Source organism: Rousettus aegyptiacus, unplaced genomic scaffold, assembly GCF_014176215.1.
Source record: "Rousettus aegyptiacus isolate mRouAeg1 unplaced genomic scaffold, mRouAeg1.p scaffold_m13_p_2, whole genome shotgun sequence".
NCBI classification, from domain to species: Eukaryota; Metazoa; Chordata; class Mammalia; order Chiroptera; family Pteropodidae; genus Rousettus; species Rousettus aegyptiacus.
Genome location: NW_023416295.1, coordinates 117,319,918 through 117,343,839, shown reverse-complemented (window position 1 = coordinate 117,343,839; position 23,922 = coordinate 117,319,918). Strand labels below are relative to the sequence as shown.

The window sequence follows — 23,922 nt, the reverse complement described above, 5'->3', positions numbered from 1 at the left end:
CAAGGAAAGCAAATATGCAGTTTTCCCTAATTTACAAGAGAAAAAGAGGCAGTTTTAAAAGCCATTTTGAAAATAAGGGACCAATTTTCTTTAAAAGTTGATACAATGTCAGGATCATAACAGAATTGGGAAAGCTTTTTCTTAAAAAAAAAAATCCCTCTATTAAAAAATACTTTTCTCCTTTTATCACAATCATTTGTTTTTTGGTTGGTTTTTTTGTTTGTTTGTTTTGTTTTGTTTTTTTGGTTTTTGAGGCTAGCGAAGACCAAATCTTTTAGTTAAACACTTTTTTAACCACTAGGTGGAAGCACAACATTGGTTTCTCTGAAGGCATCCACTAATGGTAAGTAGACCTATAATGCAGTGGACAGAATACTCCCAGAAGAGATTGCTGGGTTAGAATGATGAGAGATCAATGCTCAGTTAAAACACAAGTTTCATGTTTCAGTTCTGAAATCCTTCATTATTTATCCTTCAGACCATCACGAGACAAACACTATACATAAAAACATCGCTTTGGTGTAGAAGTACAGATATCTTTGCTCAATCAGAAAAAAAAAATTTATTAACTTTGACCTATGTTAATCATTTTACTATAAACTCTGGAGATCTTTAGTGAGTATGTACGATGGCGTGGCAAATTATTTGTGTAAACTAGTACTTCTAAAATTCGAGGTTCCATTCTTTAAATAAGTTGCTTTTCATTATAAAACTAGTAAATAAAAATTTCAAAATAGAATAACTTGTTTATATTTTATTTTACTTTTCTTGCTATATCTAATATTTTAAAATTTTAGTTGATTTAAAAATCGTACCTTGCTTTTATGGGGGGCAGGGAAGAATGGAGAGTCACGGATGCTTTAAGGAGCTCCAGTTTATCAAAGTCTAGCTAAAATGTACCAGCAAATTTCTGCAAAGGGATTCGTATGTAATGAATTCCCTTTTGAAAGTAGAAAAACTTTACAATTTATTTTCTAAATTGAGATATTTATCACTTTTTGGAAATCGATATCTGTAAGTTAGCTATCCTATTCAGCCTTGTCTCATTTACATTATAATTTTTTAGTGTGTTTCAGAGGGCAGACCAATTCAAGCCCAACCTCTCTGTCCTATGACTAGAAATTCTATATCAGGGGTTGCATCAGTGAAACAGGGCTGTTAGGTTTTCAGTTCCTATGGGAGGCAAATTCTTTGTTTATAAGTATGCATGCTCTGTGTCAAAAGCACTTTATTATTTAGGACATTTATTTAGCAATTTATTTATTTAGGACAAAAGACTTCTCCCTAAATCAGCATTTCCCAAAATGTGTTTGAAAATCTAGGAAAGTAAGTTCATAGGGACAGTACTAGGCTAAATTATTTAAGAAAATGTTTCCATGGCTAAGTATGTTGGGGGAATCCCATTTCTTGCATGATTTCTCAGATCCTTTACTATCTTAATGTGCATTGTGAATTTTCTTTTTCTTCTTTCTTTTTAACCAGAAGGCACACTTTTTATCTGCCCCAAGGTACAAATTAATTTGGAATATAATATTAGGATGGGTGTATATCATGTATAAACTGTTCTGGGAGGACTATCAGGGCTTTGAAGGGTGGTTGCAATATTACTGCCTCATAAAATGTCATTTGATTTTTCCCAGGGTTTATTTGGTGGTAATCAGTTCTCTAGTACGTGGTCTTTGTTACACTTGCATAAGTACTTGTTTTCAAGTTAATGTAATAAAAAGAAACTGCATTTGTTGTTTACATGAATATTAATTTATTGAGAATAAACATTCTAGATTTACTCAATTCAGAGGTAGTCATGGCCAATACCCAATAAACTTTACAGTCTTAGACAATTCGTGCATTTTAAGTTCTTATAAAGTCAGAAAACTTGTAAAATCATTTGTAAAACATGTATAAATGGCTGTGGGGTAGTTTATATGCTAAAGTATGATAAAACAGCTTGTAAGCAATGCAGTACAACACCTGCTTGTTAGTGATATGAAGTCTATAACGAAGTTAGATGTTCTCCAAACTTCTGTTGGTGTTATTAACTCTTTTCTCTTTAACTATATAAACTCAAGAGGAAGATATAAGGGATGTGTCATAAAATAGAGATCAACTTTATTTTCACCAATAATCAACCTTAATAAGCAGCTTATCCTGTTGCAATGAGAAATAAACTATGCTCATTTTTCTGGACTTCCTAGAAAAATACATTTCCAATCAAGTGTCATATTTTTGCTTTTTAAAGGTAGAATAAATTTCATATTTGCTTCTGGAACCAAACGATTTCTTAAGACTTTCAGAAATGTTGAGTAGAGGCTTTTATTTTAACATTTCTGATATATCCAACAGCTCAAGTCTTTGATAAATTAAGCACCAAAATCAACACTGACACTCATCTGCAAGTACTTAGCATTTCTCTAAAATACTCCCACCAGTTAGATTCATTCAACATTTTTCATAATCTGAGTATATCAGGAAAAGCTGTTACTTCCTAAAAGTTTCCTTAAATATTATTAAATGATCATTCTAACTAAGCAATGTTTAAGTTTTCAGACCAATTCTGTTTGTATCTGAGGCAAAAGATTTGGTCCCTAATAAGTTATATTGCCTTCAAAATATTTACCACCTGAGTGTTAATTATCCTTCCTCGACCTGAGCAAGCACAAAAAATGGGACCAAAGTGTGACACATCACTGTTTCTGACAGAGAATCTGAGTCAAGCAGAGGCCTTCATTTTACAGGTAAGGAAATTGAACAGGGGGTGAGTTTGAAACTAGAGCTCCTGTCTTTTGTCATTTTACTCCCATGTGCAATCTTCTATTTTGAAAACCTTTACCATGTTGGTTTCTCAATAAAAGGAGTTATACCTGAACTTGGAACCTGAGGAGCTTATGAGGGTGGGGAACAGTAGGCAAGGTGTCATGCAGGGTGATGTGGGAATCTGGTCTGACTATAATCAGAACGTCATAGTTGTTCCTCTTGGGGACACTTCACTTGATTAGTGGAGGGTGTAGTTGAAATACTACCATACTAAAGTAAATTTTGCTGCAAAATTTACTTTTGAGCACAGAGCTATTGCTGCAATATATGTACCCCAGATTAAATTCAGGTTTGGTTTAGATTTGGTTTGGAGATTACTGTAATTGTTTTGCTTGTCTCTAAATGATAATGTTTGATTCTGATAAAATACCTGATTTTAAAAACATATCTTTAAGAAATTTATGTTAAGGCTCTTGAACCAATTCAGATTTTGGTTGGTTTCCTTTCAAAAACTACTCTTAGAAAAGGAAAAATTAGAGCTCAGAATGCCTAATTGGAAAATTGTTTAGGGCTTGATGGTAAATCAAGCTGAATTTTATATATTTTCATTCGTAATAGACCAAAACCATTTTCTGCAATATATATACTTTCAAGTATATAATAACTTATGACTTTCATTTAAATAAAAATGATCAAGATATTTAGGTTATCGCCAGATTTAAAAGAACTGATTCAAAGAAGACTACACATTTGTTCATATTAAACATTTATGATTTTGTGCATGTAGAATAAGTTTGGCGCAGGAATAGCTCCTAAATGCCCATGTATCTCCCATTCATTTGGATCGTTTCATTTCCAGACCCTTCAGAACTTTCCATTTAAAACAGCTAGAGACACACACTTTCCATGAGCAATACACAGGACTTAGATCAGCTTACCAGGGTTGCTCTTTTTTTCTGTTTGATACTTCCCTCCCCCTACTCTTACATATAATGTTTTAAGTTAGGTTAGCTCATTATAGTGGAGAACAATTGCTTCATATGAAGTACTGATGGTAAATTTGTTCTCTGATAAAAAGTAGCTATAGTGTTATTAATAGGTAACATAATACCTTTACTACAAACCTTAGGATAAATGCAAAGTCTAGTAAAAGCACCCTATTTGAATTTATTTCTTGATACATATATGAAAACACTCTTCTGTCAGTGTTACTAGTGAGTCAGAAATTGTCAAAGCATGGGACCTAGTTTTATAAAATGACTCAAAGCCCTACAGTTTCTGGGAGAGATTAGGAGTAGCAGATTGCTGGAATCCTTTGTTCATTTCTTAGTATGTTCTAGGCTCTGAGGATAAAAAAAAAAAAAATGAATTTTCCAAACGAATTTGCCCCTGGCCTAAGAGCTCCCACTCTACTAGAGAAAATTCATATATGGAAGTAGAAAATCATAACACAGTATTACAGAACCAGTAATAGAGGCAACTTGTTTGGGGGAACAAAGAGGAACAGCCCCCAGATTGACTGGGAGGGGATGAAATGCAAAGGAATGGGTCGATGGTCAGCAAAGGCTTCCTAGAGTTCATACCTGGAATGAGTTTTAAAGGAGGGGGAAAGAAAATGTAGTGGATCAGAATGGCATTTCAGACATGGACACACCAGGACATGATGTGTATAGGAACTACAAGCACTTGATTGTTGAATTTTGTTTTAAACAGACTCCTGTGCCCAGTACTGTGTGGAGGATGGATCTGAAGAGGAGAGAAGGCTTGGGAGCAAGAGACGCACTGAGGCCGTTGCAGTGGTGCAGGTGAACTATGATGGCCGAAACGTGGCAGTGTTAGTAGGCACGGGGAGAGGGTAGGGTCAACCAACATTTTTATAATTACCCTCAGTCTTTAGTGACTGAATATATGGGATGAAGAAAGAGGAGGAAGTATCCAGGATGACTCCCAGGTTTCTAGTTTGGTGGTACCAGTAATTGAGGCAGAAAATAGAGCAGCTCTGGAGAGAAAACTATGTTCAATTTTCAACATAAGTTTGAGGTACCCGTGGGTCACATCCAGGTGGATGTGTCCAGTGGGCAGTTGGGCGTAGTCTGAAGCTCAGGCAAGAGGCTAGAATTACACACTTGGGGGTTATCAGCATAAGAGAATTGTGGCATCTGGGTACAGAAAGGAAGGGACACTTAATTGACCTGTTTTGGAACTCAGGCACCACCTTGTCATCCTATTAGGCCCAAACAGGAGGCATGGTTTCCTGTTTTCTCTCATATTTCCTTAGAATATTTGCAAAACTAAGTATTTCCAGTCCTGTCATTTTCCCTTGCCCTGAGAACTAATTACGTATGGCATTATCTCTTCACATATAGCACTCACAGCAAGGTCTTGTATCTAACAGGCGATCAATAAATGTTCATCTTCATTGCTTATAGTCATCTGGCTCTCTGTATACAAAATTAGCTCCCTTTTTTTTCTTGCAGAAACTTCTTTTTTTGCTTCTCAAGTTTTAACTTCTTAAAAATTTCTAAGACTACTTTAAAATTATAAATGGGCAATACTTGAAAGGTAGGTGTCTTCCGTTCGTCATCAAGACTAAATCGTTCCTTTCGTTATCACCACACATTGCTTGTTGCAGGATTTGGAAACAACCACTTATCTTCTTGGAGAAGGACCAGTGGAGTCTGTCCAGTTGTCCCGCAGAGGAAGTCAGATTTGCAGTAACCTGGCATGAGAAATCCCTGATTCCAGGTGGTGATGGGAGTTGAGTTTCACATTTTGCTTTATTTAAATAATATATGAAAAAGAGTCACTAAAAATAAGAACAGACTAGGCTTTGTTGCAGCTGAATGGCTTGGCAAATTACTGTATAGAGGAATCAGAGGACATGGAGGATTTGATACTGGGATAGAATCCAGTTGCCCTCTGAATGGAATTAAAATATCCTTTTTAAGAGCACTGAAGTCCTGGGATTTTTTTGGAATAATCACCTTTGTGAGGTATGGATTGTGTCCAGGAACTGTAACCTGAGAAGAAACAAGAAACAATTATCTGAGTGATTTCAGATGTTTCATGGTGCCAACACTGAAAACACTGATACCCACTGCTAAAATGCAGCCTTTATGAAACACATGTAGCAATGTGCCAGGCCTCCCGGGCTAGTAACCACTTTAGTTCTACTCACTGAAAGAGTTATTCAATGTCTGTTGATATGGACCATAGTTGTTAATGCTGTTGCCAAGAATTACAAAGTGAAATAAAGATAGGCCCCGTATCTGAAGATGTAAGTCAGGAGAAGGAAGCAATAGACCGATTCTGCCCCATCATTTTCATGGAGAGCAAAGGTAAAGAGCTGACTGTTTCCCTTTGTCCTAAGCCTGTAATTAATATCCTGATTGGGTATCAAGATTATTTATAAGTGAAATTATTTTCTCAATTTATTCCATTTTTCTTTGTGGCTGATCTAAGTGTACAAGCTTATTGCTTCCTTATAAAGCTTTGATTTTACTTGGTTTAGTTCATATGAGTCTGACTCTTCAGCTAGATTTGTTTTGTTGTTGTTGTTGTTGTTGGGGGAATGATCAGGGAAATCAGGACAAATGCTAAACTAATTACAGACTATGCTGAGAAAAGCTGTTATTATATATGGTGGAGAGAGAAAAGAATGGGAAATAACATTTACATAATCATTAATTGGTAGTATTTTAACCATTCATTTCAGCTTCCAAGTCTTGCTTCCCAATCTTCTAGAAATAGTAGCTAAAGGCAACATATATTGTATTAGTCTAATTGGAAATGAACAGTTCAAAACTATTCTATAAAGGTGTGGCTTATTTATGGGATTGCATAAAAAAAATTTAGATTCACTACAATGAACTGCACCCCACCCCCTTTTCATAGAATGGAGATGTTACAATAAATAATAGGAAAATAAAAGGCTTTTTTTTTTTTTTTTTTAGGCAAAGATGTATAGTGAGTTGAAGGTTTCCAACTCTATCAATCTTCTCAGTAGGAGAAGAGATTCTCAAGAAGAGAATTAGCAATTGATGAGCCCCATTGGCAGGCTCTGTGGGGATAACCTATGGAGCAGAGAGGCTCCGAATTCTATAGAACTTTTAAAACTGAAAACCATGCCTTTATTGTGTCCTAAAGATGAAATAATGAAATATAAAGCCAATTTTTACTACAGAATAGATGACCACCTTCTCTTAGGAGTACCTCTGCTCAGAACAACTGGTGTGGCTGGCATCAGATGCACTAAGCAAAGTAGGAGAATCCTGAGTTTCTTGGAGAAAAGTCTTATCAAAGAGGAATAGGCACCATCTGGCCAACTAAATCAGGTACTTATTCATTTAGTTCATTTATTTAAACCTACTCTGGCTCAAACCAGTCCACGCTTCCTATGAGGAAGAAATGATTGAGAAACATGCATCTTAAATTGGAATTAAAACCTGGAATTTTACTTGTATTGATTGGGAAACTCACCATCATTTTTATGAAAGTGATGCAAAATATGTCATTCACTTGCTAAATATAGTAGTAAAATTTGTGGATCAAATTTTAATAACAATGAATTATAAAGAACTTGTATCCCAATCTGTTTTTTAATAGCAGAACTTATGTTTCATGGTATGGGTGTTAAAATGGTATTTCATGAAGCTTGGAAGTACTTTGGCTATATTGTCTAATTCTTCTTATTATTAAGGTTTGTTTTTTCTTTGTTTGTTTTTTTTATTATTATAAAAGGTATCACAAGAAATAGGATTTGACTTCCATTAAAAAAATTGCCAGCTGAGAAAAAACGTGATTTTTCTGGTTTGTGCCCATCATGCTCACCTCTCTCACTCCTGCCAAAAGCTAGTCTGATGCTGTCCTTTCCTTCTGTCCTGATGTACTACTTTTGGACTTTCCAGACTTATTTTAGATACCTTCTGGGTAAGTATTGTGAGTTTTATAATTCTATTTTAATAACAATAACTAGAACTGTATACATACATTTAATGTATAGGACCCAGGTAAGAGCAGGAGATAATACTCTCCAAATTTGTTGGTTTTATAGGGGCAGATATGTTTTCTATCTTGCACTTCAACAATTACATTGGGTAATGGATTTCCATTCTGATCAAACACTTGACCCTTTACACCTGCAAGATAAAAAGAGAATTAAATGTTAATACTACATTTTATGGCATAGGAAAAAAAATTCTTGTAATTATTTAAGAAAAAATATTAGCTCTTTTGTGTTAATAAAATGTTTGATAATGGAAAGTAAACATTTTTAAAAAATTGAGATATAATTGACATATAACATCATATTAGGTTCAGGTGTACAACATGATTTACATGTACATTATTACAAAATGATCACAATGTAGTTAACATAGTTAAATTTTTTTCTGATAATTAAAATTTTGCAGTTAAGTTTTTTTTTATGCAAATTTTTAAAATTTACTCTTAGCAAATTTCAAATATACAATACAGTATTATTAACTATATTCACCATGCTGTACATTACATCCCCAGGACTTACATATTTTATAACTGGAATTTTGTACCTTTTGACCACCTTTACCCATCTCGCCCATCCCCTGCATCTGGCAGCTCCCAGTCTGTTTTCTGAATCTCTGAGTTCAATTTTGTTTTGTTTTTTAGATTACATGTATAAGTGAGATCCTGTGGTATTTGTCTTTCTCTTACTTATCACTTAGCATAATGCCCTCAAGGTCCGTCCATGTTGTAGCAAATGGCAAGATTTCTCATTCTTTTTTATGGCTGAATTAATATTCCATTATAAATATATGCATTTTATTTTACAGTAAAAATTTTTTATATTTATTTTTATATTTAGAATTAGCTCACTGGACTCAGTTTAGTTGGTCCCAATTTTGTTGGTAACATCCAAAGCAGCATAGTCGGGAGACAGTTGAACATATGTCTTCTTCTCTCCATCAGCCTTGATCAGGGTGTTGACCTTGGCCATGTCAATGTCATAGAGCTTCTTCACAGCCTGTTTGATTTGGTGCTTATTGGCCTTGACATCCACAATGAACTCAAGTGTACTGTTTGTCTTCTCTTCTTCATGGCTGACTCAGTAGTCAGGGGTAACTTGATGATGGCATAGTGGTCAAGCTTGTTTCTCCTGGAGGTGCTCTTCCAAGGATATTTGGGCTGCCTTAGGAGCCAAAGTGTCTCAGGCCATGGAAGATGGGTTAATGTGCTTATCTTCTTCTTCTTCTTTTTTTTTTTTTTTTTTGTGGCTGCGGACACCTTTCAGCACTGCTTTCTTTGCCTTCAAAGCTTTAGCTTTGGCTTCAGCTGTGGGAGAGGCACAGACTTCCTTCTTTGCTTTCCATGCCATCTTTGTGCCACATTTTCTTTAATCATCCATTGATGGACACTTAGGTTGCTTCCATGTCTTGGCTATTCTAAACACTGCTTCAGTGAACATGAGGGTGCATATATCTGTTCAAATTCGTGTTTTCATTTTATTCAGATAAATACCCAGAAGTGGAATTGTTGGATAATGTGGTAGTTCTATTTTTAATTTTTTGAGAAACCTCCATACTGTTTCCTATAGTGGTTGCACCAATTTACATTTCCACCAACAATGCACAAGGGTTCCCCTCTTCATATCCTCAACAACACTTGTTATTTTTTGTTTTTGTTTTTTTTTGAAAATAGCCATTCCAACAGATGTGAGGTGATATCTCATGGTGGTTTTGATTTGCATTTCCCTGGCAGTTAGTCATGTTGAGCATCTTTTCATGTACCTGTTGGCCAACTGTATGTGGTCTTTGGAAAAATGCCTATTCAGATCCACTGCCTGTTGATAGAATTTTTTTTTTTTTTTTTTTTTTGCTATTGAGTTGTATGGCTTCTTTATGTATTTTGAATATTAACTCCTTATTAGATATATGATTTGCGAATATTTTTCTCCATTCAGTAGGTTGCCTTTTCATTTTGTTCATGGTTTCCTTTGCTATGCAGATGCTTTTTAGTTTGATATAGTCACACTTGTTTAATTTTGTCAGTGTCAGGTCCAAAAAAATATCACTAAGAGTAATGTCAAGTTGCTACCATCTATGTTTTCTTCCAGGAGTTTTATGGTTTAAGGTCTTACATTCAAGTCTTTAATTCATTTTGAGTTAATTTCTGTGTACGGTGTAAGACAGTGGTCCAGTTTCATTCTTTTAAATGTGGCTGTCTAGCTTTCCCAGCACAATTTATTGAAGAGTCTGTCCTTTCCCGTTGTATATTCTTGGCTGCTTGTCCTACATAAATGGTCATATATGACTAAGCTTGGTTTCTCTATATTCTGTTCCATTGATCTATGTGTCTGTTTTGATGCTAACATCATACTGTTTTGATTACTACAGCTTTGTAGGATGGTTTGAAATCAGGAAACATGATTCCTCCAGTATTGTTCTTTCTCAGATTACCTTGGCTATTCGAGGTCTTTTGTGGTTCCATACAAGTTTTAGGATTGTTCTATTTCTGCAAAAAAATGCCATTGGAATTTTGATAGGGATTGCATGAATCTGTAGATTGCTTTGTGTAGTATGGACATTTTAACAAAATCCTTTGAATCCATAAGCACAGACTATCTTTCCATTTATTTGTGTAATCTTCAATTTCTTTCTTCAGTGTCTTATTTTTAGAGTTTAGTTCTTCACTTACTTTGTTAAATTTATTCCTAGGTGTTTTATTCATCTGAATGTAGTTGTAAATGGGATAGTTTCCTTAATTTCTTTTTCTGATAGCTTATTATTAGTGTATAAGCATGCAACAGATTTTTGAATGTTGACTTTGTATCCTAAAACTTTAATGAATTTATTTATTCTAACAGTTTTTTGGTGGAGTCTTCAGAGTTTTCTATATATAATATGTCGTCTGCAAGTAGTGACAGTTTACTTCTTCTTTTCTGATTTGAATGCCTTTTATTTTTCTTGCCTAATTGGTCTGGTTAGGACTTCCAGTACTATATTGATTAAAAGCTAAAGTGGGCATTCTTGTGTTGTTCCTGATCTTAGAGGAAAAACTTTCATCTTTTCATCATTGAATATGATGTTAGCTGTGGGCTTGTCATATATGGCCTCATATTATATGTCAAATATGGCTTCATTATTTTGTATGTTTCCTTTATACTCCTTTGTTGAGAGTTTTTATTGTAAATAGAAGTTGAATTTTGTCAGATGCTTTTGCTGCCCCTATTGGGATGATCACATTCTGTTAATGTGATGTATTACATTAATTGATTTATGGATGTCGAACCATCCTTGCATCTCTGGAATAAATTCTACTTGATTGTGGTGTATAATCCTTTTAATTGTATTGTTGGAATCAGCTTCTAATATTTTGTTGAGGATTCTTGCATTCCTGTTTATCAGAGATATTGACTTATAATTTTCTTGTAGTGTCCTTGTCTGGTTTGGGCATCAGGGTAATGCTGGCCTTGTAAATTTAGAGAGACTTCCCTCCTCTTCTAATTTTTGGAAGAGTTGTCTGATCTTGGGTTTTTGCTTGTTGGGTGTTTTTTGTTTGTTCATTTGTTTGTTTTATTACTAATTTAATCTCTTTATTAGTAAAAGTTCTGTTCAGATTTACTGTTTCTTCATGATTCAGTCTTGGTAGGTATATGTTTCTAGGAATTTAACCATTTCTTCTAGGTGTCCAATTTTTTGGTGTTTGATTGTTAATAGTAGTCTCTTATGATCCTTTGTATTTCTATGGTATCAGTTATAATGTTTCCTCTTATATTTTAGATTTTATTTGAGTCCTCTCTCTTTTTCTTAGTGAGTCTTGCTAAAGATTTTGTTTATCTTTTCAAACAAATAGCTCTTAGTTCCATTGGTCTTTTCTATTATCTTTTTAGTCTATTTCATTTATTTCTGCTTTGATCTTTGTTATTTTCTTCTTTCTACTAACTTTGGGCTTAGTTTCTTTTTCTTTTTCTACTTCTTGAGGCGCAATGTTAGGTTGTTTATTTTAGATCTTGTTTCTTAATGTAGGCATTTATTGATATGAACTTCCTCTTAGAACTGCTTTTGTTGCATCCCATAAGTTTTGGTATCATTTATATATATCCATTTTCATTTGTTTTATTTTTTATTTCTCTTTTGATTTCTTCTTTGACCCATTGGTTGGTCAGTAGAACATGGTTTCATCTCTATCCATTTGTGTATTTTCCAATTTTTTTCACGTAATTGATTTCTAGATTTATACCACTGTGGTTAGAAAAGATGCTTGATATGATTTCATTCTTTTGCAATTTCTTAAGACTTGTTTTGCAGCCTAACATATGGTTTTGAGGAAAGGAGTGTTCAATGTGCACTTTAGAAGTTTGTGTGTTTTGTTCTTTTGGATAAAATGTTCTCTATATGTCTGTTAAGCCTATCTGGTCAAGCATGACATTTAAAGCCAGTGTTTCCATATCGAATTTTGGCCTGCGTGATCTAACCATTGATGAAAGTGGGGTATTAAAGTCCCTTACTATTATTATACTGCTGTTTATTTCTCCTTTTAGGTCTGTTATATTTGCCTTATGTATTTAGGTGCTCCCATGTTGGGTACCTATTTACAAATTTATATCTTGTTGGATCAACCCCCTTATCATCATATAATGACGTCTCTTATTACGGTTTGTCCTAAAGTCTATTTTTTTCCAATATAAATGTAGCTACCTCAGCTTTCTTTTGGTTTCAGTTTGCATGGAATATCATTTTCACCCCCTTACTTTCAGTGTCTGTGTTTTTATATCTGAAGGGAGTCTCTTGTAGGTAGCATAAAGGTAGATCTTACTTTTTAATCCATTTATCCACTCAATGTCTTTTGGAGAATTTAGTCCATTTACATTTAAAGTAATTATTGATAGATAAATAAATTGTTGTCATTTTGATAATTTCTTCTGGATGTTTTGTAATTCCTTTGTTTCTTTCTTCTCTTGCTCCCTTCCTTTGTGAACTGATGGTTCTCTGTAATGGTTTGCTTAGATTCCTTTATCTTTTGTGTATCTAGTGTAAGTTTTTGCTTTCTAGTTACCAGGAAACTTAACATAAAACTACTTATATTTACAACAGTCTATTTTAAGTGGATAATAAGTTTGAACACATTGTAAAGCTCAACATTTTTACTCCCCTACTCACATTTTATATTTTTGATGTCGCAAATTACATTTTTTTACTTTGTGTATCCATTAATAAATCACTGTAAGTTATATTTTTACTCTGTTTGCCTTTTAACCTTCATACTAGGTTTATAAGTGATTGGCCCACTACTGTTACAATACTAGTTTATTGTGAATTTTACTAAATATTTACCTTTACCAGGTAGGTTTATACTTTCATATGTTTTCCTGTTACTAATTAGTGCCATTTTTGTTTCAGCTTTAAGTTCCCTTAACATTTCTTGTAAGGCCAGTCTAGTAGTGATGAACCCCTTTAGCTTTTGCTTATCTTTAAAACTCTTTCTCTCCTTCAATTCTGAAGGACAAGTTTACCAGGTAGAATATTCTTGGTTGGCATTTCTTTTCTTTCAGCACTCTGAATATAGCACGTAACTCCCTTCTGGCTTGCAAAGTTTCTGTTAAAAAGTATGCTAATAATTTTATGGGGGTTCTCTTGTAGGTAGGTAACAAGTTGTTTTTCTCTTGCTGTTTTTAAGATTTTTCTCCTTTAACTTCTAACACTTTAATTGTAATGTGTCTTGATGTGGGCCTCTTTGGGTTCGTCTTGATTGGAACTCTCTGGGCTTTCTGGATCTGGATATCTGTATCTTTCCCCAGCTTTTGGAACTTTTAGCCATTTCTGGAAATAAGTTTTCTGCCCTTTCTCTCTCTCTTCTCTTTCTGAGACCCCTAAATATTGGTCTGCTTGATGTTGTTCTGTAAGTCCCTTCAGCTGTCTTCACTCTTTTTCATTCTTTTTCCTTTTTGCTGCTCTGCTTGGGTGAGTTCCATAGTCCTATCTTTGAGTTCATGCATCTTTTCTTCTACTTCATCTCGTCTGTTATTGAGTCCCTCTATTGTAGTTTTTAGTTCTGTTGTATTCTTCAGCTCCATGACTTCTATTTGATGCTAATATTTTCTTTCTCTCTGTTGAAATTCTCACTTTGTTCATGTATTGGTCATTGTTTTGAACTCTATCAAGTAAATCACTTACCTCCATTTCATTAAGTTATTTTTTCTGAGGTTTTATCTTTTTTTGTTTGTTTGTTTGGAATATATTCCTTTGTTTCTTCATTTTATTTTACTCAGTGTTGGTTTCTATGCATTAAACAATCACCTCTCCCAGTCTTGAGGAGTGGCCTTGTGTAGGAGATGAATCTTATAGTCCAACCCTGCCCTAGCTCTTGGTTGCCTCTCAAATCTTTGTGATTGATTGTCCAAGCAGTCTACTTTATTCTTAGTGGCTCCCAGTAGTCAAGGGTGTGCCAAGATCTGTCGGTGTCCCAAAGGGGAGGATCTCAGTCAGTACCTAGATTCAGGCTGATGAGAAGCCAGACCTCCAAGCAGCAGCTTTTAAAATATGCGAATACCTCTTTCAGGAGAACACCTACAGGTGGGCATTTCTATGTTCCCACTGCACTGAGCCTTGAGGTGATGGATTAGAGCAGGAGGCTTTTTTTTCCCAGACAAGATAGACCAGAGACTTGCAGATGGGTCAAAATTTCAGAGACTCAGAGGCGGCATCTTTAGCAAGTGGTAAAACTGGACCAGATAATGTGATGCAGCTTGACGAATAGCAATAATTTCCTTAAACCAGAATGATATCAGTATTTGCCCACATTACCCACAAACGCAGCTAGCTATTCTTTGGCTTCTTACTGGGCACTAATATAAAGAGAACCTTTCTGTCAAGTAACAATAGCCACACTCTATTAGCATTTGGAAATAAGGTTTCATGATAAAACTAGAAAAACAAATGCCTGTCTTAAACCACAAGGGGGCAGGGTTGATGTGCTAATGTATACATTTTTGAGTGACGTGCACATCTGATTATAGAGACAGGCAGATAGATATTCTTTGTAAAATCTAGTGTAAATAGACTTGTAAGCCTTTCAAATTGATAATAACAAGAGTTATGCTGTAATTAGTATGCTATTTAACAGTTTACAAAGCTCCTTCACTGTCAATATTATATCAGCATGGCACTTCAGTGCTTGGCAGAAAACCTTTAGAGGTAGACCGAAATTCTGAAAATAGTAGTGCAGTTACTTGGAGCATATTTCATGTTCAGTTGCCCTCCCATGTTGATGCTGATGGAATAGGAATTTTAGAAAATAAAGTAACATGCTAAAAGATCAACGTAGGTAGAAATACAATAGGGAGGCTAAATTACTGTGTGCCTCATGAGGAAAATCTCATGGACCAATACCAGAATACTAAACCAGAGGACTGAGAACAAAGTTTGATGACATAATTAGAAAGGAGAATGACCCAATAATAAGCTTAATAAATGTTGTTAAGATGTTGGTGAAAAAGATGGCATTTTATAACATCTGCCATCACAGGGAATCAACCTTAGTCCTGTGAATTCACTAATAATCTGTGCATGCTTATGCTGGGGTAGGAGCATGGGGCCGAGAATATAGGTATGAAAGTGGGAGGGGCATCCATTTGGGGGAAGTGTGGCCAAGGGAAGCTCTTAATTGTCCTTGTACTGAGCCCTGTACCCCTGTGCTTCTGACTTTTCCCTCCTTCGGCCATCTCCATCTCTTTTTAGCAGGTAGAAAGTGTTGGTGTGAAGCATACAGAAAATTGCAATTATGCATCAGGCCTGTGGTGCAAACCTCTTAAACACGACCCTCCACTTTGGTTTGATGTAGTACCATAACTATTATGCCAATCCCTAATGTGTTTCTTCCCCCAAGCCATTCTGAATGGATAAAAATCTGACAATGTAGAAGAGCCTGCCCAAAGAGACACAGACTGATTAAATAAACTTGAACTGTGTGTATGATTCCACCATCATTATCAGCAGGGTGTTCTTCTAGTGCAGTGGTTTTCAGAGCCCTGAAACAGGTCCCTGGAACAGCAGCATCAGCATCATCTGGAAAGATGTTAACCACGAGGACCCACTAAATCAAACTCTGGGGTGGGACTTGGCAATCTGTTTTAACAAACCCTCCCAGTGAGTCCACTGCACATGTTGGAGAACTGCCGCTCTTGCCACATTTAGCCTGTTCATCTGTGATGAAAGCCAACCAACCATCAAAAAACAGGTTGGGAAGCTTCCCAGTGCCAGGTCGTTTGGCAGGGTCGAAGGATGGGATTGGTTAAAGCTAATGGTGCTAGGTCACTACCCTAGTTCTAGAAAAAATGCAAAATGGCATGTCCAATATTCTCTGAGTTTTTGATATTTTGTGGCAAATGACAAGCAAACTTGGCTCTTTTTCTAGCTGGGTGATGGGTAATGAAGTAATAGTAACAACCTGTTTTCCTGGTCTTTTGCCAGATTTCTAGGTCATGCAACATGTAAAATTAGAAGTCCTCTGGATTTTACACGACCAAGTTAAAGTAACACCCATCATACTTTCCCTTATGTGAACTGATGGGCAATGAATATCACATGCTGCAGATATTCATTCACAGAGAATGAATATCTCTGTGAGGCCATACCTAGAAGACACAAATAGGGGCTTGCGTTTTCTTGACCCAAAGGTTCCGCCAGATGCTATATTTTGTATTAACAAATTAATAAGAAACCTTTACAAACCTAGGTGCACCTGTTTCATATATTCAATCAACGAGGCTTTGTTATGATTCCAGAAGGATGGAAGCTTCTCCTCGCGGGGATATTTACAGCACGACAGCTCCAATGTGATTTCAAAACACTGGGCCCAGACGTAGTTGTAATCTTGCATCCCACCTAAATACAAGCATATTTAACGTTTTTTAGGGTCTAAAACTGGAGTCGAGCCAAGTGTCATGGACCTTAAAGACAAATGAAGACAGTTGCAAGGAAAATATATGTAAACAGGAAAAGATGAATTTGACATATTAACATATGAAATCAGGGCTTGACATTTTATTACCCAGGCATGACCAGGCAATCCTAAACATTCCCATATGGGTAACTGGATCATGGCTGATTGAAGTTCAGTTGTGCCTTAGAATTAAGTGAGGGGTAGGGGAAGGGTCTTATTTTGTAATCATATATTACAAAAAGAATTCTTCAACTATATTTCTTCCCTAAATTACTTTTTAAACTGATGTAAACTACAGTGAGATTTCTTTAAAAATATTCCTATAAATCATTTATAAATACATTTACTATGTAAAGCTAATATATTACTTTGGAAGAATAATATTGGCCAACATTAACTGAGTGTTCGCTATTGCTAGGTACTGTTTGAAGAACTTTGTATCAACTAATTAAACCCACATAGCAATTATTATCTGTATTTTATAGTTGAGGAAACCTAGTCGCATGGTAAGTAACATGCCCAGGGATTCTAGGCAGCAGATGACAGACTAAAGCATGGGCTCCTGCCCCAGCCACTGTGCTCCTACCTGTGGCACCAAACTGCTTCTGGGGAGGAAGAAAAGGCTGCCGTGCTGCCTCTCGGAGGGTAAAAGGCCCCACTCCGGCTGCTTCTGGGGTTGCCACTGCCCAAGCTTACTCTCCAGTTCTTACCTCCAGTGACCCTGTTTTCAAAGGCTTATAATCATATTTCATATTTTATAAAATGCAAAACTTTTCACATTTTAAAATCTCTGAATTGGGATGTATCTTAAATTTGACAGCTGAAAAATGTCATGTCATTAGTTTGGCTGGAAACCTTTTTTGTTTCTTGGTATTTTGTTTCATTGTATTTTATAATCAATGCCATCTTGAGTTTGATGAAATTTAGTAACTTTGAAGGTAGTAGTTTCTGCCAGGTTTTAATTTGTTATATTTGATATCTTCCCAATAAAGTATTCTCAACTCCATTAGGGTATCTGGGAAGTACTGAAGTAGAAAAAATTTTATGTTAAGAAAATAGTTAAAATATTATATCAAAATAGTAAATAGTATCTATGTAGGTCCAGATGCCATCCAGGAAGACTTTCTGGCCTTTCTTTCACTTGTAAGAGTTTTGTTTTTCTCTCTGACCTCATTTTCACCATGAAATAGAAGGGGGAAAGAGTGGTAAGAGAAACAAAACAAAAGCCCTTGGCGGGATGACTATCTTAGGTAGAAGGAATTTAAATGGCAAAGCAGGTGTGCAAAGCATGCAGGATGGAGAATACCAAGTATGCAACTCTGTATAAGGCCAGTCTATCCCAGCTTACTAACCCTCCAGGATGAGCCAGAATGCCTTGTTTTAAGCTCCTCAAAGTAGCTGTCTCTGCTCCCCGCCCCCCGCCTCAGAAGGATACACAGCTTACAAGCAGGCACACTTGGAAACGATTCCTGACAGCAAGACTGGATTCCTAGCTAATTACCTACACATCTGGATCTGTCTTGAAAGGTACACACAGTGCACATGAAGGATAACTCGCTCTGCCACTGGGCAGAGGGGACCTTTTCCTCCTGATGAAGAATGATGAGCAGAGACTAGACTGGAGCCTTGAGGCGGATGTGGGGAGGCTGGATCTAGGATAGCAGAGAGAAGTTTGGAATATTGTGGTACCTAGCTGGCCCTGCTGCCTATCAATTGCAGTCTGTGCTTATTTATATTACCTGGAAAGCTGGCAGAAAGCCGCCCAGATACAAAAGTAACAGCTTGCACAAGACTACTTGGTAGCCTATGCATCCAACGTGACAACTGGAGAAGCGGCTTGTATGCAGAAATGCAGCCTGCAGCTTGCTGTCGTTAGGATCAGGCTAAACAGTCTCAAAGGGGACCATTCCTGGTTCCAGCCCACTGTCTTTCCTCACCTTTCCATCCTAGGTCCCTCCTGTTACCTCTCAGTTCCCATTCTAGGATGAGTTCTCTGACACCTTTGGGCTTCTGCTTATATCATTCCTTCTGATAAGAACATGGAGGCCCCCTCACACTATATCCAGCCCAAAGAGCTCTTTTGTTTAGCCAGCAATGTGGCTTTAAAGTCATAAGACTTCACTAGATAAATCCAGCTTGTCTTACAAACTGGAAGATGCACCAGTATCGTGACCTGCTCACTGCCGCGTGGCAATAATGAACCAGATCGAAGGAGCAGCTGTCCCCATTAGATGAGACATAAGCATTAAATTTTTCCCCAGTCTTCGCCACTCACCATTGTATTTAGGCTTTATACCTCTGGTACACTGTACCTTTTCTGAATTTCTATTTTTATTCTAATTATACTGCCATCAAAATGATTTATTTGCACATCGCTCTTCCCTATTAAACTTGGGGTTAAGATCTGTGTCCTGTTCATTGTTCTTGGCACAGTCCTGACTCGTAGTAGGAAAATGCTGAACAAGCATCTGAGTGAATGAAGGCAGCCTTGGCTGTGAGGCACACGTCTGAGCTTCTCTCAAACGATCAGCCGCCCCCGCTGTTCTTGTGATATTAGCTGACAGAGACACGATGGAAGGGACTGCACAGTGCCCAATACATTTTTGACAGCTGCCAGGGTCAACAAAAACCAGCTGTCACCTCTGGGTGCAGGCAATAAGAGGAATAATAGAAATGAAGAGCAACTCACCTTTGAGCGGATACCAAGAGTATCCATTTGTAACTCCATTAGGAAAGTTCATTTTACTTTTACACTGATCTCCTTTCATGTTGGGATTTCTCGAAGCGTAGGTATTTGCAAGATATTGAAAAACATCATCATCGGGGGTTAAGCTCCGGGAGTGTAATGTCCCAGTTGCTGTATGTGAAAGACAAACCAAGACCTTTCAGTTGGTGTTAGAGTAAGAGGAAGCACACGACACCATATTAGTAAATACGTCATCACCTCACGCACAAAGTTTTTAATTTCCTAGACAGGAATCCTCTACCCACTTCCACGAATGCTCCCTCTACTCTTCCTGGTTTTTAATGAACATACACAAGGTGACATCACATGAAACAGGCCATATACATATCCAGGCTCCTCCTAAATCAGCTTAACAGTTCAATATCCTCTTGGTCACTCTTGCTAATTTCTGGAGGTTGGTAAACTTTCCTTAGGTACCACAGGGGTTAAATGAAGCTACTGTAATATTTTAAGTCCTTGTACATACCTCGTCTCACAGTTTTAAGAGGAATCAGCTGGTATTTATTACTCATGTGATTAGCAAAGAAAAGTAAGGTGTTCTAGTTTTATTTTCTTTTAGCCACGTTGCCTCTTGTGAGATAATCTAAATCCCAGTTTTACTATTTCACTGATGAATGTCAAGTAATCCTGTTGTTGCTTGTCAGCTCGGTCATATTGCCCATCTACTATTTGTGAATAGTAGGAAGGATGGTTCAGGGTTGAGAAAATGAAGCCCTTTCGGATAAGTTGAGTAGGGAGAAGAAGAATTTATCCCCATTCAGAGGCAGAGTTTGCAGTTGCACTCGACTTAGAAGCCAGAGCGGGGGCTGTGTTTGCTTACCTGGAACGCCGTTATCGAATGGGTAACTGGCCACCAGGGCGCCACCGTGGAGGTTTGCAGAGAGGACAAACGTCTCCGTTTTCAGCCACTCCATGACTGCCACAGTTTCAGGCTGCCTTGTTTCATTATTAAATTCAAAAGCATCGGGAAAATTTCTGTTCAGATCATAGAAGTTATCATTTTCCCTTCAAAAGAAAGAAAGAAGATTTTAGGGTTCACTAAGGGTGTGCAAGGATGTGGATTCATGCAGTGTGAGGACCTTTGGTTTGGGCTCCAGGTATTTTTCCAAATATGAATACAGGGGTAGTGGACGTTTGCCTTGGCAGCTGCCACTGAACCACACTTGGCATTCACCCAGCGTGTAGTCCCCCACCTGTGTGACTTGCTCTCGCCAATGGGACAGTGGCTGTTGTGATGTGAACAGAGGTTTGATAAGTGTTTTGCATTTGGGGGCTTTTGCTTTTGGAACAGTCCCTTATGGAACCCCAAGATCCCAGTGCTAGCCATGTGGAGAGTCCACATGGAGAAATGAGGAACCCAGGTGACAGCCAGACTGAAACTCCAGACATATGGTTCCACGCTATTTGTCTCAGCCAGACCCCGGCTGAGGCCCCAGGTACAGCACAGAGATGAGCCATCCCTGCCCCGCCCGGCCCAAGTTCCCAACTTACAGAATTGAGGGTAAACACAGAGGTGGTCGTTTTAAGTCCCTAACTTTTGGGGTGGCTTTTTACATAGCATTTGATAACAGAAACAACAGGAGCATGCTATTTTATACAAATGTACTTCTGAAAAGTGGACCGACCATGTTTAAATATGCTAGAAACACTTGAAGGGAATCAAGTGGAACGATTTTATTTTTGGTAAAAGCAAACAAATTTTTAGTCGCACAAATATAAATGTGTATTAGACATCTGAGAAATGCCAAACTTCCTGAGGCAGCTTGAAACAAAATAACTGTTTAAAAATCAGAAATACTATGAGACTCACTCTTCTTTTGGGTTAGTTCTTGTACTGGCTTAATAAACGAAGTGGTAACTATTGAGCCTAGGTACGATGCTAGGCCCTGGGGATTTAAAAATGACGAACAAAATGACAAGGCTCCTGCCCTCTGGTAGCTTATAGTTAAGACATTAAACATGAAATCAGACATTAAACATTGTGCTATGAAGGTGAAGTGCTAGGTGATGAGAGTACAATAGGGGACCTAATATATGACAGATTAGGGAAGGAGTCTTTGGGGAAAGGCTGAGCAGCGAGAGGGGAGAGAACTGGGAAATTGGATGTGCAAAAGGCCTGAGGTGAGAAAGAACCTGTAGTTCTAGGAGATGAGGGCCAGAGAGGCTGAAGCAAGGGAGGGGAGAGATGGGAAGGGGGAGTGGCAAATGAAGCCGTAAGGTGGGCACAGGAGTAAAGCAGCCTTATTCAAGATTTTGTTTTTCATCCTAAAAGCAAGGGGCAAGCAACCCTGAAGACATTTCAGCACAGCAATGACAGGACATAGGCTATGAGGTGGTTCACTAACTCCTTGGGACAGGGCCAAGGGGTATGCTGACGGGAGCCTGTTCGTTATTTTGTTATGTTTTAAATAAAGATTGACTAGTCCATTATTACCTTCCGTTACTGTAAAAACAGTCGGGCTTTTTGACATTTTCAAATCCATCTGGGTTCATTGAAGGCATGATGTGTATCCGGGTGTTATTGATTAAATTTGTGATTTCAAGGTCTTTTCCATCGCTGGTTACGAGATAGTCAATTAAATGGAGCAAGAGTTCCCGCCCTACGGTCTATATGTGAGAAAAAGGGAAATCATTAGGTCAGAAGAGAACAAGGAAAACAGGCTCCAAAGCACAGATTCCCCAACAAGGGTCTCTACACCACGTGGTATCTGAGACCAAAACCAGTGGCGAGGCCAGTTTCTTAAGCACACTGATACTCCGGCAAGTGGGAATCAATCGCGAGTGTGCTGAAAATTATTTGTTAGTAGGTTGTTTGTTTGTTTTAAGTTAATTTAAAAAACTCATCTATAGATACTTTACTTTTAAAAAATGAGTTAGAGTGGAGTAAAAGTTATTCTTATTATGCTATTTCCAACTCGCTTTCTTTGAAAAATACTTTCTGGAGTAGCAGAGAAAGAGGTAGGGTTGGCACGGGAGCTGTGCGTCTCCACGAAAACACATGGTGCCCACGAGGGCCATCAGAGATGTCTCAGTGGGGGACGGATGAGGAGCTACATCCGTTGGACATGAAGATTTTTAATCGAGGAAAAGTCCAAGTTTGTAATAAGCATCATTTAAACAGGTTTCTGTTTCCATATTCATCTATATCCAAGTTCTCTTGTTTCCAAATTCCCCTGGTGCACATTCGTGCAACTTTTCACCGTAATTTCTGATTTCCACATTCTCGTTAACTTTAGTCATTTGCACATCATTCTCACAGTTTTTTTTTGCCATACCTGCATATTTTATATGCTGTTGTTTATATTTTCTTTAAATTGGCTCACATTGTACTTACATTAAATAAAAATAAAAAACTTTGTCATCATTTTGCTAGATGTGTTTCTAATGTACATTAAAATAAAAGCATGACTATGAAAAGAAACTGGTCACATCCACCTAAAAGTATCTTATGTACCAAAAATTAGGAAGCTGAAGGCCTGTGAGAGATCTTGCTTTACGATTCCCAAGAGAAAGATTTACTATATTTCGTATTTAAAAAAATTTTAAAAAGGAATTCACATTTCAGTCTTATTATAGAAAGATTAGGCTGTATTGACTTCTCTCTGTGATCCTGGGTTCAAGAAATCTCTTTCTGAGTAAGGGGTGTTGTCCTCTTACAGAAGGTCAGATGCTGTTGAGGGTTAGCAAATGGGAAAATGGGGCAGCAGGCGATTAAACAAGGACAGCGCTCAGAAGCATTAATGTTGGCAGTGGGCAGGGAAAGAATTTTCGATTACAGCTCCACTGCAGGAATTCATTGCTGTGACAAAGGATGAGCAGTTCCATTCTTTATGCCCCCCACTGGCAAGCGAGCAAAGAGTCCACATTTTATGAATTTGTTATCCTAGTGAACACAAAATAATTGAAACTGGGACTAAGAAAAATAATAAAATCATGATTTTTTTTCAAGAAAACAAATGCGTAACCAAGGTATTTTCTGTATGTCTCCATCTGCCAAAACAAATCACAAGTTCTTAACTGCAGAGAGTAAATAAAAATCTTGGAAATACATTAAAGAACCAACTAAGAGCCAGATAATTGAAAAAATGCTGAAGCGAACAAATGAAATTTCACAGGGAATTAGACAAAGTCCTCTTTTTGTGTTGGGCCATATTTTGCTGCTTCTTTAACAGCAGATTTATGCCAAATAATTCAAATTAATTCTTTCCAACTTTAATATAAATGTCTCAAATACTCATTCATGTTTTATGTATAAACTTCCCTACATTTAAAATTAAGTCTTTGACTATGAAACCTTGGACAGTCCAAATTTTAAGATAGTATGTGGTCAAAACAATCTCCAGTAGCTTGACTAGCCTTTCATTTAGCATGCTCACGTCTGTCTTGTGAGAGTGTAGACTTATTGAGAGAATCACTAATTAAGAAACTGAAAAGCTGGATGAACACATCAGCTTCTAGAACCTTTCACTCATAATTCATCCGGCATTTAAAATGGCAATAACCCA

At 37.1% G+C, this 23,922-nt stretch overlaps 1 protein-coding gene across 2 annotated transcripts in view; it reads right to left on the bottom strand.

Moving 5' to 3' along the window:
- Positions 1–1,741: 1,741 nt before the first annotated feature.
- CPM (carboxypeptidase M) overlaps positions 1,742–23,922 on the bottom strand; it is a 65,282-nt gene continuing 43,101 nt past the window's right edge. For both annotated transcript variants that reach the window (XM_016148464.2, XM_036237981.1), the window contains exons 4-9: positions 21,852–22,024; positions 20,238–20,422; positions 19,361–19,528; positions 16,461–16,613; positions 7,744–7,892; positions 1,742–5,774 (exon numbers count right to left, since the gene is read on the bottom strand). In XM_016148464.2, the coding sequence (XP_016003950.2) occupies positions 5,532–5,774; positions 7,744–7,892; positions 16,461–16,613; positions 19,361–19,528; positions 20,238–20,422; positions 21,852–22,024 (1,071 nt within the window). In that variant the 3' untranslated portion in view covers positions 1,742–5,531. The remainder of the gene's footprint in view (positions 5,775–7,743; positions 7,893–16,460; positions 16,614–19,360; positions 19,529–20,237; positions 20,423–21,851; positions 22,025–23,922) is intronic.